The sequence below is a fragment of the Tupaia chinensis genome, unplaced genomic scaffold (genome assembly GCF_000334495.1).
Source record: "Tupaia chinensis unplaced genomic scaffold, TupChi_1.0 Scaffold000257_1, whole genome shotgun sequence".
Lineage (NCBI taxonomy): Eukaryota > Metazoa > Chordata > Mammalia > Scandentia > Tupaiidae > Tupaia > Tupaia belangeri.
In genome coordinates this window covers 2,395,258-2,410,581 of record NW_006159737.1, presented here as the reverse complement: position 1 = coordinate 2,410,581, position 15,324 = coordinate 2,395,258, and the positions used below count along the sequence as shown (strand labels likewise).

At 36.8% G+C, this 15,324-nt stretch overlaps 1 protein-coding gene across 1 annotated transcript in view; it reads right to left on the bottom strand.

Annotated features, from left to right (window-relative positions):
* SLC13A1 (solute carrier family 13 member 1) overlaps positions 1 to 15,324 on the bottom strand; it is a 90,186-nt gene that overhangs the window by 5,361 nt on the left and 69,501 nt on the right. Inside the window, exons 9-13 of the mRNA XM_006149209.1 lie at positions 12,588 to 12,686; positions 12,099 to 12,200; positions 6,507 to 6,613; positions 3,589 to 3,698; positions 277 to 438 (exon numbers count right to left, since the gene is read on the bottom strand). Of these exons, the coding sequence (XP_006149271.1) occupies positions 277 to 438; positions 3,589 to 3,698; positions 6,507 to 6,613; positions 12,099 to 12,200; positions 12,588 to 12,686 (580 nt within the window). The remainder of the gene's footprint in view (positions 1 to 276; positions 439 to 3,588; positions 3,699 to 6,506; positions 6,614 to 12,098; positions 12,201 to 12,587; positions 12,687 to 15,324) is intronic.

The following is a 15,324-nucleotide window of genomic DNA, read 5'->3' as shown; positions in this document are numbered from 1 at the left end:
TCCAGTTTGACCTTCATTTATTTGCCAATGAAAAAAACTGGGACGAAGAGAAAGGTGTTCATTTAAGGTATATTGCTTGAACATTAAAGAAAATAATTCTCCTGTGTCAAAATCCCCTGAAAAAGTATGAATGCGAATAGAAACCACTCTGTAAGTTACTTACAGGAAGTTCATTTGGGCCAAAAAATGTTCCACATTGCAATATAAGAACCAGTATTCCAAAACAGAATACTACTCTTTTGATAAAGAGTATAAAGGGATATATGAGATACTTACCAATGGAGATAATATTGGCAGAAGGAGGGTAATGGTTGCTGGATTGCTGGCTACCTCTGTTAAAGATGTGACCATTAAAGAAGCTATCAGAATTATCAGCCATACTGGTAATGAACCTAGAGGAGATAATTTGTTTCCTATCCACTTAGATAGTCCTGACTCCTAAAAAACAAATTTGCAACATTCGTTATTGGTCAAAAATTGCTTTTGATCAGACACAATTTAAATACATAAAAAACACTATTCACTCTGAAACTCAGTTCCTAAAATATAATTGTAATACTTAATTTTTTTTTTTAGAGAGGTTTTTGCTATAGGATGCGTGCGCTCGTCAGACAGAGAGAGACAGAGAGATAGAAAGCGAGAAATCACCCCCCAGGGGGGTTGGCCACGCTGCAATCCCTTCTCCTTCATTCTCCTCTCGGGATCTTGGGCATGCACGCACACGCGCCCGGCATGAGTTTTTAAGCCACCAGGTCCGGGACGCAAACCACGGTCAACTACATGGGAGTCCAGCGACATAGCCATTACGCTAACTGCTGGTCCCTGTACTGGAGATTTTAACAAGTCATGTAGCGCTAGGGGGACAAGAGCAGCCCTTCTAGTTCATTTCTCCCTACTCCTAAATTGTTCCCCAGAAACTTACTTTCAACTTCATTTCTTACTTATAGCTATATTTAGGTGCTTATAGTAATCTTTCAAAGTAATATTCTAATTATGATTTTGTCCTAAGTTTCAAATTCATACTTTATATTAATACATACACAATAGTCCGACCTTATCCATGGAGGTCATGTTCTAAGACTTCCAATGGATGCCTGAATCTTGGCTGGTACAAAACCCTACATGGTACTATGTTTTTTGATGTGCTAATCAAGATGTCTACTAAGTGAATAATAGGTACGTAGTGTATGTAGTGTGGTTACTCTAAACAAACAGATGGCTCACATCCTAGATGGGAGGGACCTGTATGCCACAACATTTTACCACACTACTCAGTAGCACACTATTTAAAACTTACAATTTTTTTTTATTTCTGGAATTTTCTATATAGAATTGTTGGACCATAAATAAACTGAAATCAGAGAAAGCAAAACCCCAAAGGGGATGGCCACGCCGCAATCCCTTCTCCTCCATTCTCCTCTCTGGATCCTGGGCACGCACGCACACGCTCCTGGCATGAGTTTAAGCCACCGGGTCCAGGACTCGAACCGCGGTCGACTACATGGGAGTCCAGCGACATAGCCATTACACTAACTGCTGGTCCCCATAGTTAAATTTTGAACTAGTGGCTTCATACTGGCCACTTAGATGTTTAATTTATCCTGGGTATCTTGTAGAGATCTTATTCTGTGTGTTAAAATTTTTTATCAACTAGACCTCTTTCTGTGGTTTACTTAATTCTTCTACTGAGAGAACCTAGTGCTTCAGACTAAGTCCATGTCTTTTAATTTCCTTGGATTTTGTGATTGTGGGGTCTGACTTGTTACTTTGAAAACTATTTCCAGTGTCTCAGGTTCAAGTCGGACAGATATTCTGGAGAGAAGCGATGAAGGAACAAAGGTTATTTATTCTGAGAATCCACATCTTATTACTGCTGACATAGTAGAAAAGAAAAATGCATTTGCCTTATATTTCTACTGTTTCTATTCAGGCAGTGTATAAGGCAAACCAAATCTAGACCTAAAATGTTGTAAATGGCACTCAGAATTGAGACAATTTCCAAGTCTTTCTGCTACTCCTAAATACTCTTACTTAAAGTTGTATTCAAATGCTGTGCAGAAAATTTGACAATAGAGTAAGAAGCAAAGAACAGTCTCCCTGTAGATTGTCAAGAAGAGAAAATGTTATTTTGTCCTGAGAAGTATACAAATTTAGCCAGTAGGTGACATGGAGTTTAAAGCCCTGGATCCCACATGACTGACTGGACGATTCAAGTCCCAGACTTGGTAGGTTGAAAATCATAGTGGGCGAGTGTGTGTGCATGCCCAAAATTCTGAGAGGAATCTGGAGGACAAGAAATTGCAGTGTGACCATTACCCATGGGGAATGATTTCTCACTTTCCTTCTCTGTCTCTCTCTCATGCACAAGGGCACTCACCCTATAGCCAAAAAATATAAAATAAAATAAAATAACCTCCTAAAAATTGTGCCAAGGGTCTGGACACAATTTTTCTCATCATTGTTTTTAATTTAATGACTAAGGAAATTGAAGAACCATAAGTTTTGAGTATTTCACAAAAGGCTATGAAATTCAGAAATGAGTGGATTTTAGTTAGTCTAAGAGTAAAGGTCTACATAGAATTTTTGGAGAAAATACTTCTCTTCCAGCAACCCTTCAATAACCAGGGTAGGGGCCAGCAGTTAGTGTAATGGCTATGTCGCTGGACTCCCACGTAGTCGACCGTGGTTTGAGTCCCAGACCCGGTGGCTTAAAATTCACGCCGGGTGTGTGTGCGTGCGTGCCCAAGATCCTGAGGGGAGAATGGAGGAGAAGGGATTGCGGCGTGGCCATCCCCCTTGGGGGGGTGATTTCTTGCTTTCTATCTCTCTGTCTCTCTCTGTCTGTCCGGCGAGCGCACGCACCCCATAGCAAAAACCTCTCCAAAATAATAATAATAATAATAATAATAATAATAACAATAATAATAATAATAAATAACCAGGGTAATCGCAAGGGATAAGACTCATTTCTGCTACTTTATATAAACCAGATACATAAGTCATAGAAAGGGTCAACTGCATTCCTCATGGTGTTTTTATTTCTCCCTAAGATTAGACGTAATACAATATTAGACACAGTTGTGTGAATTTCTCTCTGGATTTCATTCCACAAACATTCATTAAGCACCTTTAATGCTAATGTTATTTCTCATGCTCTTCCTTTGCAAATGATAGGACCGTGCTATATTAATAACCTAAGGCTACTTGAATTCATCATGAAAAAATGTAAAGAAATATACAAATAAACACTATGCTCCATTAAAAGTCACTTTACCTATTATTTTTATGTAAGTTTTTCTCACTAAGCTAGTCTTCTAATCCTATTTCATGGATTAAGAATTTAAATCTTTTTATATTATCTCTTTTGACAGGCTGAAATACCATTAATAAATGATGTTTTATGCTCAAAGCCTGTAAAAGTTCTTGAATTCTGAATTCACCTCATTTGTGAGGGATATCCACTGCATGGCTATTGAAATCTGCATCACCAAAATGATAGAATAAAGTTAAATATATCAAAAGTGTGAATGCCTCTGTGTTCTTTTGAACATTTTGGTTAACCGTTAAGTGTCTTAGACACAATATTACCTCACAGCCATCTGCCAGGGCAAACCCTCCACCAACGAGAATGGCTATATCCCAGGGCATGAATGACTGAAATTCTTTCCAAGTAATCAGTGGAGAATAATCAAAGGCAACTGCAAAACAAAAGTCCTACAATTACATATTGCTTAAAATATGACAATATGACATGTGCTTCTTCCAGCATCCGAAATAGGCATCACAGAGGAAGTTTGTAATATTTATTTTTAATTTTTTTTTTTTAAAGAGGGTATTTACCTGATCTGGACTTCAAGTAATTATCATCTGGCCTAGATGGAATATTATGTCTTTTAAAAAATTCTATAGCTTGGGGCCAGCAGGTGGCAGGGTAGTTAAGGGCTCTGGTCTCCCTCATGGCTGGCCATGGTTTGAGCCCCAGACCTGGCATTTTGTTTTCTCACTTTCCCTCTCTCTCTCACTCTGTCCCTCTCTGGTCTATTAAAATAAATAAATAAATAAAGTTAAAGAAAAGAATTCCTTAGATAAAATGCTATAACTTAAAAAGAATCTTTTGAATTCTATGAGAAGATTTTAAATATTAGTAGAAAAATAGAGTTAAAATCTGAGTTTTTTGGTATCAGCAGGTGGCATGGAGGATAAAACACTGAGCTCCCATGGCTGACAGTGGTTTGAGCCTTGGACTCAATGGCTTGAAAGTTATGCTAAGCATATGTGCATGCCTGCCCAAAATCCTAAGAGGAGAATGGAGGAGAAGGGATTGGAGTCTTGCCATCCCCTTTGAGTGATTCTCATTTTCCTTCTCTGTTTTTCTCTAATAAATGTATGCACCCTATGGCAAAAACCTAAAAAAAAAAAATGTTTATTTTGTCTAAAAAATTTGTTGATATTCATGCTTAGTCTTTTTCATAATATGCATTCCCATGAACTTTTTGAAGACCCCTCATGATATGGAATATATTTAGATAAATTATATAACCTTTCATTTATAATGATATTATTTATTCTACTAGTATCTTTGCCTATTATGAGTAACAGTGAATATTCTTTGCAAAGTAAAATGCCTGTAATATTCAATATGATCACTGCACCATTTTAATTATTGTTCATCAATATTTATATTGAATATTTTACTATTTTTTTAAATCATAAGGAGGAGCATGATAGACTCATCAGGGTTCCAGTTTAAAGATAATTCAAGGTTCAGATGAAATAATTTAAAAATAATTTATGAGACCCTTCAAATGCTCAGAAAATAATTATTGTTAACAGTATCGTTAATACTTGGTTTCTCACTTCTCCTTTGATTTGCTGATAAATAAATTCATTCACAAATTAATTCTATGTGGTGAAGGTGTAAGGATGCTAATAAACTTCCTTCTCATTGCCCTCTCCCTATCCCAAACTGAATCTATCCTTACTGATACTAAAATTTTACTACCAGTTTTCTTATCTGGACTGTGGCCATGAATCCTGTTAAAATACTAAAAGTTCTATTTAAAATTTAACAGATTATATCTTATCTGGCATTTTTAAACCCAGGATGAATGAGTTTACGAGGGAGAACAGGTGTTGAAGAATGAGCAGAGAAAGGTGGAATGGGGCAAGGTTCTTTCTGAGAGAGGGGATTCTGATATGGTAACAAGGGAGGACAAAGCCAAGCACAAGTTCCTCAGTGCTTGCATCACCAAGCCACAGGGCTTTGTTTGCAATGATTAGAATCCTCAGGCTCTCCTAGGATTCAGTGCTGCTTATCTCATATCTCCTCCACACACAAGATATGTTAATCTAAAGGGAAGAGAAAAGGCATTTCCTTCTACATTATGCTGTTTATGTATTTCATGCTGGAAATCTGATACATTAATCATGATAGATTCCGACTCAGAGAGTCATGTGGTCCGACTCAATCTGATACATTAATCATGATAGATCCTGACTCATAGAGTCAGGTGGTCTTACCAAACTGCATAAATTCCAGTTCAATCCTAGGGGGAAAAGCAAAGAAAAAACACAACACTACTAAGTTATCTCTAGATAATTGTGAACCATTTGTCCCACACTGACAACATAGGAATCTGATTATTCAAAACATGCTGTATTAGTATAAAGGCATATACATAGATAAATCCTATGTTTAAGAAGTATGTGTTGGGACAAACAGTTGGCATAATAGCTATGTCATCGGTCTCCCATGTAGTCTACCACGGTTCTAGTCCTGGACCCAGTGGCTTAAACTCACACCGGGTGCATGTGCATGTGTGCCCAAGATCCAAGAGGAGAATGGAGGAGAAGGGATTGTGGTGTGGCCATCCCCCTGAGGGGTTGATTTCTTGCTTTCTGTCTCTCTCTCTGTCTTTCTGGTGAGTGCATGTGCCCTACAGCAAAAATCACTCCAAAAAAAGAAAAGTATGTTTCATGGGGTGATGTATACTCATGCAAATGAGCATGCTTCTCTGTCCACTGAAAACCTCCTTTTTTTTCATGACCATAAGTAACAGCTATGTGAGGGCCAGTATGCTTTTTCCTCAGGAACTCTGTGACTCTGTATTTGCTCTTTCTTTCAAAATTCCTCACCTTTTTAGAGTCTTGTGATTTGTTACCAAGGCTCACCATGAGGCAATACCTCCAAGTTCTTATTTCTATTTTTGCCAATAGTAAGATTAGTTCTGATGACAGCAGGGAAGTGAGTTTATCACCGTCAATAGTACCACTTTTAGCAGAGCCCTGACCATGGTGCATGAGGAAAGACACCTCTCACTTCTGCAAGAGGCTTCTTCTCATGGGTGTGGGATATGTGCTGGCTGAATAGGGGGTCACAGAGCACCCGAGTCAGGGGTTGTGTCAGTTGGCCATTCCGTCTATACTAAGTATTAAGGGAAACTGATGGCATTTTATATGTTTTCCTCTTCTGTCAAATTTATTCAGAATTTTAAATTATACTCAACCCATTTCTCCTGTTGGTGTAGTTTTAGTCAATTTCTTAGCTGGGATAACAAAGAATAATAATCCTACAAGTAAGGCAACAGTAGAATCTGTAGCAAAACCAGGGTACCTGAAAAAAGACAAATACATACATTAAAAAAGCCAACCAGAATGTCCATGAACTAAAATACTGATCAATTAAGCTAACAGCATATAAGTAACTGTGGTGGTATAGGTGATATATTCTGGATAACCTGCTTTAAAAAATCAATGAGATTCCAACTAAATGACATAATTTACTACAACCAATCATCTCAGGGAAATCCCCTTTATTCCCATATATTTCTCGTTATTTCAAAGCCTGTATTCACAAGCTGACAGGAGGCCAAGGTGGCAAATTCCCCTTTTAGGCAAACTTTCAGACTCACTCAACAACTTCTTTAAATTGTTTCTTTAAATTGTATTGGCAGAGAATTGAGGTTGAAATAATTGCTCGAGTAGGCAAAGTCTCATATAATTGATTTATAATAGCCGTCTATTGAAACTGAGGAAGTGATGTTTCTAGCACCCCCTAGACCTCTTCTGTAAATTGTGAAAAGGAATTAATCTGTTTTCTAAGATATAACACCTGCTGCTGCAGTTATAGGCCCTGGCCATATCATACAAATGAAATCAACCCATTTAAGGTTTTGCACCCCATGAAATGCAATCAAGAATATTAATTATTGGAATGGCTTATATGATGCTCATAAATTATTACCGTACAAATGAGGAGTGATTCAGGAACAGATGGGGTCTAAGAATCACTGGGCCATTCCAGCAAATAAGATGGATACCTAGAAGCCTCAATAGTTACAAAGCACTTGGAGACCAAATATAAATGAAACAGGCATAAATAGATGGAATTCAGTTTTAAAAGTCAGTAATATTGAATAGTACATTAGTGTTGTTTGAAAAGAAATATGTCAACCTAAAGATTATTTTGCCTCTTTACAAATAAGTAATGTAGGCATATTGCAGAAGTTTCTCTACTACAATATTTTTTCTAAAAAACCTAAATAATCACCAAAATGCATTGTCTTTCTCAATCTAACAATATTTTTTAAAAAATTACCTTCCTTAAATATAGACTTTTGTTTTTTTTGACTAAAAAGCTAACTTGGCAGTGTATCTCCTACCTTGACCTGTATTTATAACATGATTGTTTCTTATTTGTTTTATTTAAGTCACAATATTTGGTTGAATTTTTGCCAAACTGGACCAGGCATCATGTAACCAGATTTTGTTTTATATGAGATGACACATTGAATTCAGTCCAGATTCAAACAGATGGAATGAAAACATTAGGTGGTAGCTATAAATCTTGATATATCATGTTAACTTTAGAAATTCTAAAACCTATACAAAACAGATATATTCTACAAATGAATAAACTCAAGGCATAAATACTAAAATCATTTATTTTCAAGAAATTTTTAAAACTATTATTATTTTATCATAATTTTATTTTCAGTTTATATGTATTAGTTTAGGCAGCTTCTGTGTTAAAATTATTAAGTTTATACAAAATTTTTTTTTTGCCTTATGCTGGCCAATTAGATTTATATTTTCAAATTCTACACTCTGTCAAATCTTTGTTTTTATTCTTTCTCAGAAATCTAGGTATAATGAGCACCTTCCCTGTTTTTCTGCTGCAAATAAAACATCTCCTGAGTTACATTTTTCTTCTCTAAGAAATAGATATTAGAGACTGATTATATGGCATTTCATGTTGGGGTCTTTACGTAGTTTTTATTAGCTATTGTCTGATTTCATTTAGTTCTTGTACATACTGCTGACTACAGAAGGCCTTCTCTCTCTAACATGGTAGAATTTGGATTTATTTTTATTTATTTATTTTTTTGCCATAGGTTTCATGTACTCACCAGAGAAAGACAGGGAGAGAGGGAAAGTGAGAAATCATTCCCTAGGGGGGATGGTCATGCCACAATTCCTACTTCTCCTTTCTCCTCTTGGGATTTTGGGCACACAGAAATACCACTTGGTGTGATTTTCTTTTTCTTTTTCTTTTTTTTTTAATAATAATTATTTATTTTATTTATTCATTCATTTATTATTTTATTTTGACCAGAGAGAGACAGAGAGGGAAAGACTGGGAAAGCAAGCTGCCAGGTCTGGGACTCAAACCATGGTCAGCCATGTGGGAGTGTCCAGCACCTTAACCACCACACCACCTGCTGGTCCCCATGTGATTTTTCAAGCTATCAAGTCTAGGACTCGAATTGCAGTTGACCATGTGGGAGTCTAGCTCTTTAACTACCTACCAGACCACCTGCTTGCTCCAGGATTTGAATTTTAAGTGAGGGAAAAAATTATTTTTATATTGGTCTAGATCTTATTGAAAAACATAAAATACTAATTAGCCATTAAACAACAATGGATTATAGTCATTGAATGATTGGATAATGCTTTTAATTACTTATTTATAAAAATTACTATTTACTATTTTTACATTTAAAAATTTACGTTTAATCACTGTACATTTTTACAATGTATATTATGGTTTTTCACAGAATGAATACAGTACATATTAGTTGAATCAAAGATTTTATCATATATGTTATTAACAGATAACTTTTCATTTTTGCATCCATTAATTTTTTCCCCCTGACATTTGCTATATATTAAGTGGAGACATACAATGACTGTCTTTCATGGTCTGCCACTTTTCAAAATGAAAAGTTTTGCTCCTAAGGGAAATAAAAGCTTATAAAGCAGAAACTGGTCTTTAAAACATACTGCCATATTGTACTGCTTGACTTGTGTGATCAGTAGGAATTTGGACTCAGGCTCTGCATCTCTTAAAAATATTGATAATACCTATAAAACCAAAAGGCTCTGATTCAGGAGGAAAGAATTTTTTAAGTACATATGGATAAACTATATTTGATCCAAGCCATTTTGGTTTCTACTCCAAAATACATGAACTATTTCTGGGGAATGTGAGACAGAAATTCAAGTCATAATTCTGCTAAAATTAGGAATTGAGTACTTTATTGACAGGGAGATTGGGAACATAAGTCTCAAAACCAAATTATTTATATTGACATGTAGGATGGTCCTTATTTAGAAAATTTTGCTACAGCCTTCCCCCTCATTACATATGACTCAGCAATGACTAGTGGTGTTTGACACTGAGAAATAAAATTAACTCTGGCCTGGCTTCTAATGGTAACTTTTAAAATCACTTTTGGTTTGTGTGCTCACCAGAAAGACAGAGTCAGAGAGACAGAAAGCAAGAAATCACCCCCCAGGGGGATGGCCACACCACAATCCCTTCTCCTCTATTCTCCTCTCAGGATCTTGGGCACACACTCACACGTGCCCAGAGTGAGTTTAAGTCACCAGGTCCGGGACTTGAACCGCGGTTGACTACATGGGAGTTCAGCGACATAGCCATTGTGCTAACTGCTGGTCCCAGGAACTTTTTATCTGTGAAACTGGGCTGGGTTTGTAGTGGACTGTTGCCAAAATGGACATAAATGGTGAAAAAGATAAGATAGTGAACCAAATAAATAGCCTTCCAAGGAAGTAAGGCAAAAATCACAGAATATGAATTCATATCAGATTATTGACAGGTACCAAGTGACATTTAATCACATAATAAACATTTATGTAAAATGTCCCATAGGGAGAAAGGCAGCATAATTCTAAGTGCTACTGTTTTCATTTTACAAATGAAGAAACTAATAGTTGAATGATTTTCCCCAAGTGGAGGAGTCAGGAATGGAACTCAAACAGTGAGGCTCCAAAATATATACTCCTAACCATCAGAGAACATGGCCTTTAAGAAGATTATACATATTTACTTTCCTTCTTTCTTTTCTTCTTTTTTTTTTTTTTTTTACATTTAGTCACTATACATCTATACAGCATACAAAATGAATGTTCCTAACATGAATACATTGTATCTTCGACCAGTCAAAGATATTACCATACATATTATCATCAACAGATAATTTTCCATTTTTGTGTTTGTTAAATATTTTACTTCTTTTTTTCCCCTGGATGCCCTCCCTTCCACTCACTCTCACTTATTTGTCTGGAATCATAAAACATTGCATTATCAAAGCAATACAGCACAAAAAAATTGGAATACGAGGTATCTCATTTCTTGACCGCAAAATATCTTAAAAGCTGTGATAATCAAAACAACATGGCACTGGAACAAAAACAGGCATATAGACCAATGGAACAAAATAGAGACTCCAGAGATAAACCCCCAAATATACAGGCAACTGATTTTTGACAAAGGGCACAAGAAAATCCAATGTGGAAAAGAAAATCTCTTCAGCAAATGGTGCTGGAAAAACTGTATATCCATCTGCAGAAAATTGAAACTAGTCCTCTATCTTTCACCATGAACAAAAATCACCTCAAAATGGATTGAACACATTACCAAAAACCTCAAACTATAAAACTACTAGTGGAAAAGAAACAGGGGAAACTCTTAGAAACACTGGAGTTGGCAAAGACTTTTTAAATAAGTCCCCCAGAGCACAGGCAATAGTCACCAAAAGAGACAAGTGGCATTTCATCAGATTAAAAAGTTTCTGCACAACAAAAGAAACAATAATTAGAGTGAAAAGACAACCTTTAGAATGTGAGAATATATTTGTAAACTGTCCCTCAGATGAGGGACTAATAACCAAAATATAGAGGGAACTCAAGCAGCTTATTTGGAAAAAGAAAGAAAGAAAGAAAGAAAGAAAGAAAGAAAGAAAGAAAGAAAGAAAGAAAGAAAGAAAGAAAGAAAGAAAGAAAGAAAGAAAGAAAGAGAGAGAGAGAGAGAGAGAGAGAGAGAGAGAGGGAGGGAGGGAGGGAGGGAGGGGGGGGGGGAGGAGGGGAGGGAGGGAGGAAGGAAGGAAGGAAGGAAGGAAGGAAGAAAGAAAGGAAGGAAAAGAGAAAAATTCAAAATTCAATCCAATTAAAAGACGGAAAAATGAGCAGAACAGGTAACTCTCCAAGGAAGACATACGAACAGTCAGATTATACATTTTTTTAATTTTTTTTTCTTTTTGGAGAGTTTTTTTTTTTGTTGTTGTTGTTATAAGGCACATGCACTCACCAGAAAGACAGAAAGAGACAGAGACAGAAAGCGAGAAATCACCTCCTTCCCCCAGGGGGGGATGACCACCCACAATCCCCTCTCTTCCATTCTCCTCTTGGGATCTTGGGCACGCAGGCACACATGCCAGGCATGAGTTTAAGCCACCAGGTCCAGGACTTGAACCACGGTCGACTACATGGGAGTCCAGTGACACAGCCATTACGCTAACTGCTGGTCCCCCAGATTATACTTTTTAAGGGTGGAAAAAGCCTTCTTTCAAGGACCTGGAGTTTAGTTATAGAATAGCATGGTTATCCTTTCCATGATCTTACCTTAGATTCTGTTCCTTACAATTTTATTCCCTGAAAAGATTAGAATTTAGAATATCTTATTAAGAGAAGGAAGAAAAACGTCTATTACAAACTTTCAGAGTTATGAGAGCCACATAGGAAGAAAAGCATAGTATAAACAGGAAAAACAGACACATAAAACATGTAATGCTTACTTTGAAAAAAGTACGGACCAACCAGAAACAAACCCAGGATCTCGGCTAAACCATAGCAGGGCCATTACGATGAAGAGGACCAAAGTCACAATTTCTTGATACCTGTGGAAAAATTCCAGTGCTATCATGTCTTAATTTCTGAGTCAGGACATTTGAAAAGACTCCTTGAGTTATTGTCAGGAGTGATCTTAGCTGAACACTCAGCACTGTAGGAACTGAATGTGTCAATAATTTGTGAACTAAAGTCACCTATTCTGTTGTGGGGTTTATAATTTTTTTATCATTTCACCTAACATATTTTTGTTAGGCAGTGGTATGAATTTTGCCAAGGTGTATTATATCTACAAAGCTTAGCAAATTGGTGGCCCTAATCAAGTGCTCCAAATACCGTGCAAGCGACTTCGTGTTTATTTGCTTTAAAGAACTATTTGTAATATAAGTGGCATATGTGTGTGTGTGTGTGTGTGTGTGTGTGTGTGTGTGGCTTACCTTATCGGCCCAAGTTTTTGATATTCTTGCTTAATCACCTCAGCACAAGCTTTTTGTTTGACTGTTTGGGTTTTGCCACATTTGAACATCTCCTTAAAACTAAAAAGAATAAGCTTGTTAAACAATAGATTCTTCCACTAAGTCCCCACCCCAGCCCTTGGGTGGAAGATGATTTTTTGTGTGTGTGTGTGACAATTTCATGAGATATAAACCTCCCACCGAATAAAATTAATCTGTAGTTTTTGCCTATACCATCATCTCTTTCTTTGAATGTCACCTCCTCTCTTCCATTGTTGCCTGGCTTGCTCATTTCTCAATGCTTAAATTTCATTGTGTATTTTCCATGACATCTCCCATTGGTACCTTGCTTTTCCAAGTCATTTTGTATCACTTAAATTTTGCCATGTTTCGCTCATCTCTAATTAACACCATCACCTACTTGATCATCATATTATATCTAAAAATATACTTATTATGTATATCGACTATTAATTGTTCCACACATAGAAGTTTTATCCCACTAGTTAGATAACAAGTCATTTGATGGCAGGGACAGGAACAATATTATAGATGTTTTCTTTGGACTAGATTCTCCAAGCACTGGAACACACAGCAAATACTTGACTCAACAACTGATTGGAAAACTTATGAGAATGCTGGGGGTCAGATTCATTAATTTTCACAGAGTATACTACAGTCAAGTTACATATATGGGCAGGGAAGTGACATACACTGATTACGGTCAGAATCTATATTAAGTCTACTCTCAGAAGTAAAGCCAATGCAATACATTCAATACATTTTTTTTTAAAAGTTTCTCTACTTCTTTGTTCTAATAGCACCCACTAGGTAATCTTCCTACTTTTTTTCTTTATTGCATACAACTTCTTGTTTTAGTGACTTCTTTTCCCTGTGACTAATTGTTCTGCCCTAAAGTCTAGGGTCTTCAAAAGTTTGAATGGTTGTTTGTGATGCACTGTTCTACATGTACATTTTTTTAAAATTCCCCTCTTGTCTTTGTCTGTTGTGGAGATGCTAATATAAATACCTGAGACTGGGTGAATTATAAAGAAAGAGGGGCTTATTAACTTCAAGTTGTGGTTTCTGGAAAGACCAGCCTGGCTAATGAAATCATAGATGATAGCAGGTACATGTGGAGAAAGAGAGAGCTCTAAGGAGCTCGTAACTCTTTTTCTCATGAGAGCTAGAACTCACTGGATCTCCTGAGACATCGTTCATCTATTCACGAGACTGTTGCCTCCATATTGCAATCACCATGACCCAATCACTGCCCACTAAACATCACTACTTCTCAATATCAAATTCTCAAAGATGAAACTTTGGGGGACAAACCATCATGTAGACCATGATGCATCCATAATAAATAACAAGTGGGAAAATAAGTAGATCCTTGTGGATTAATGTTCTAAATGCTGAGTAGCTCAGTTAGTTTATATTATGTGCAGGTACAAAAAACAGGGACATTTTCTTCTGTAAAACTTCTGGGTTAAGGATACATATTCATGAGGGAGTAAACAGAAAGACTGGGTTGATGGTAAGCCAGCTGTCACTCAAAGACACAATACTTGTTTTATTATTTTCTTTTTACTGCTATTCAACCTTATTTGGATTGAGACTCCCTTTGAGGCAACAGCACTTCCAAAATTTTAAGCCATTCATTTAAAGTATAATCACTCTTAAGAATATGCCCCAAGCATGAACTAACTAGATGGATGCTGTTGCACTTATGATGGATAAGAAAATAATTAATGTTTACAGCCTCAATTAAATTACAGACTAGTGTCAGTCCTGAAATTGTCATAACATAAATACTACTATTAAAAGAAAGTGATCCATGAGCGGCCTTGAGAACCAGCTGAAGAAGAGAAAAGTATAAGGAAAGGGATAAGAATCTTCTTAGAAAGTATTTTCTCCCTAATACACTGCGTACGTACTTTGTCAGGTTAGCTGTGGACAATAGATAGTTAAGTCAAAAGCCACATTGGCTCCGCTACATCTGAAGGTTAATGCCTTCAGAAAGGAACTGATAAAGCATATGACAATGCATCAGCCTCTCCATTTAAATAAGTTCAGTGCCACTGATGGATGAGCTTCTCTTGCCAAGTGTGTTGGGGTCATTTATAATGGGGGAGTTAACTGTGTTAACAGCCAACACACTAATCACAATGTCTGATAGTCTGCCAGGGGAGTGGCTGATGATTTCTGTTTGTCGATCTAAAACCTCTGGAAGTGAACACCCTGGCAGACTGAAAAGGACACTGAAAAATTGGCCAGGGCATGAAGCTGAGCAGTGTCTAACCAACAGTGGACAGCAAGGGACTGTTTAAACATGCCACTGATTATGATTTATGGACTTAGCCTAACATACGAGCTTCGTGGGATTTCTTTTTCCTCATAGAGAACACATTTCCACACATCTGCCCTTTAATTTTTAAATTTCTGTTTTCTAAGTGAGAGGTCATTTTAAAATAATGACAATGGTTGCATATATATTTTATAATGTCATTGTTTTCAGCAACAAAGAGTAAACCCATTGGGGGGCTTATGACTAGATACTTTCTCCATTGACATGAGAGTCCTATCCCCTGCATCCAGCCTTGCTACCTGTGCAATTGAATAGACCCCCCAAAGGCTTGGGTTTCCTAGGAGGGCACTTAGGATGCAGCTGGTCTCTTCCCTCTGGTGCCCACCTGCTGAAGTCAGTGACATTCCAGAC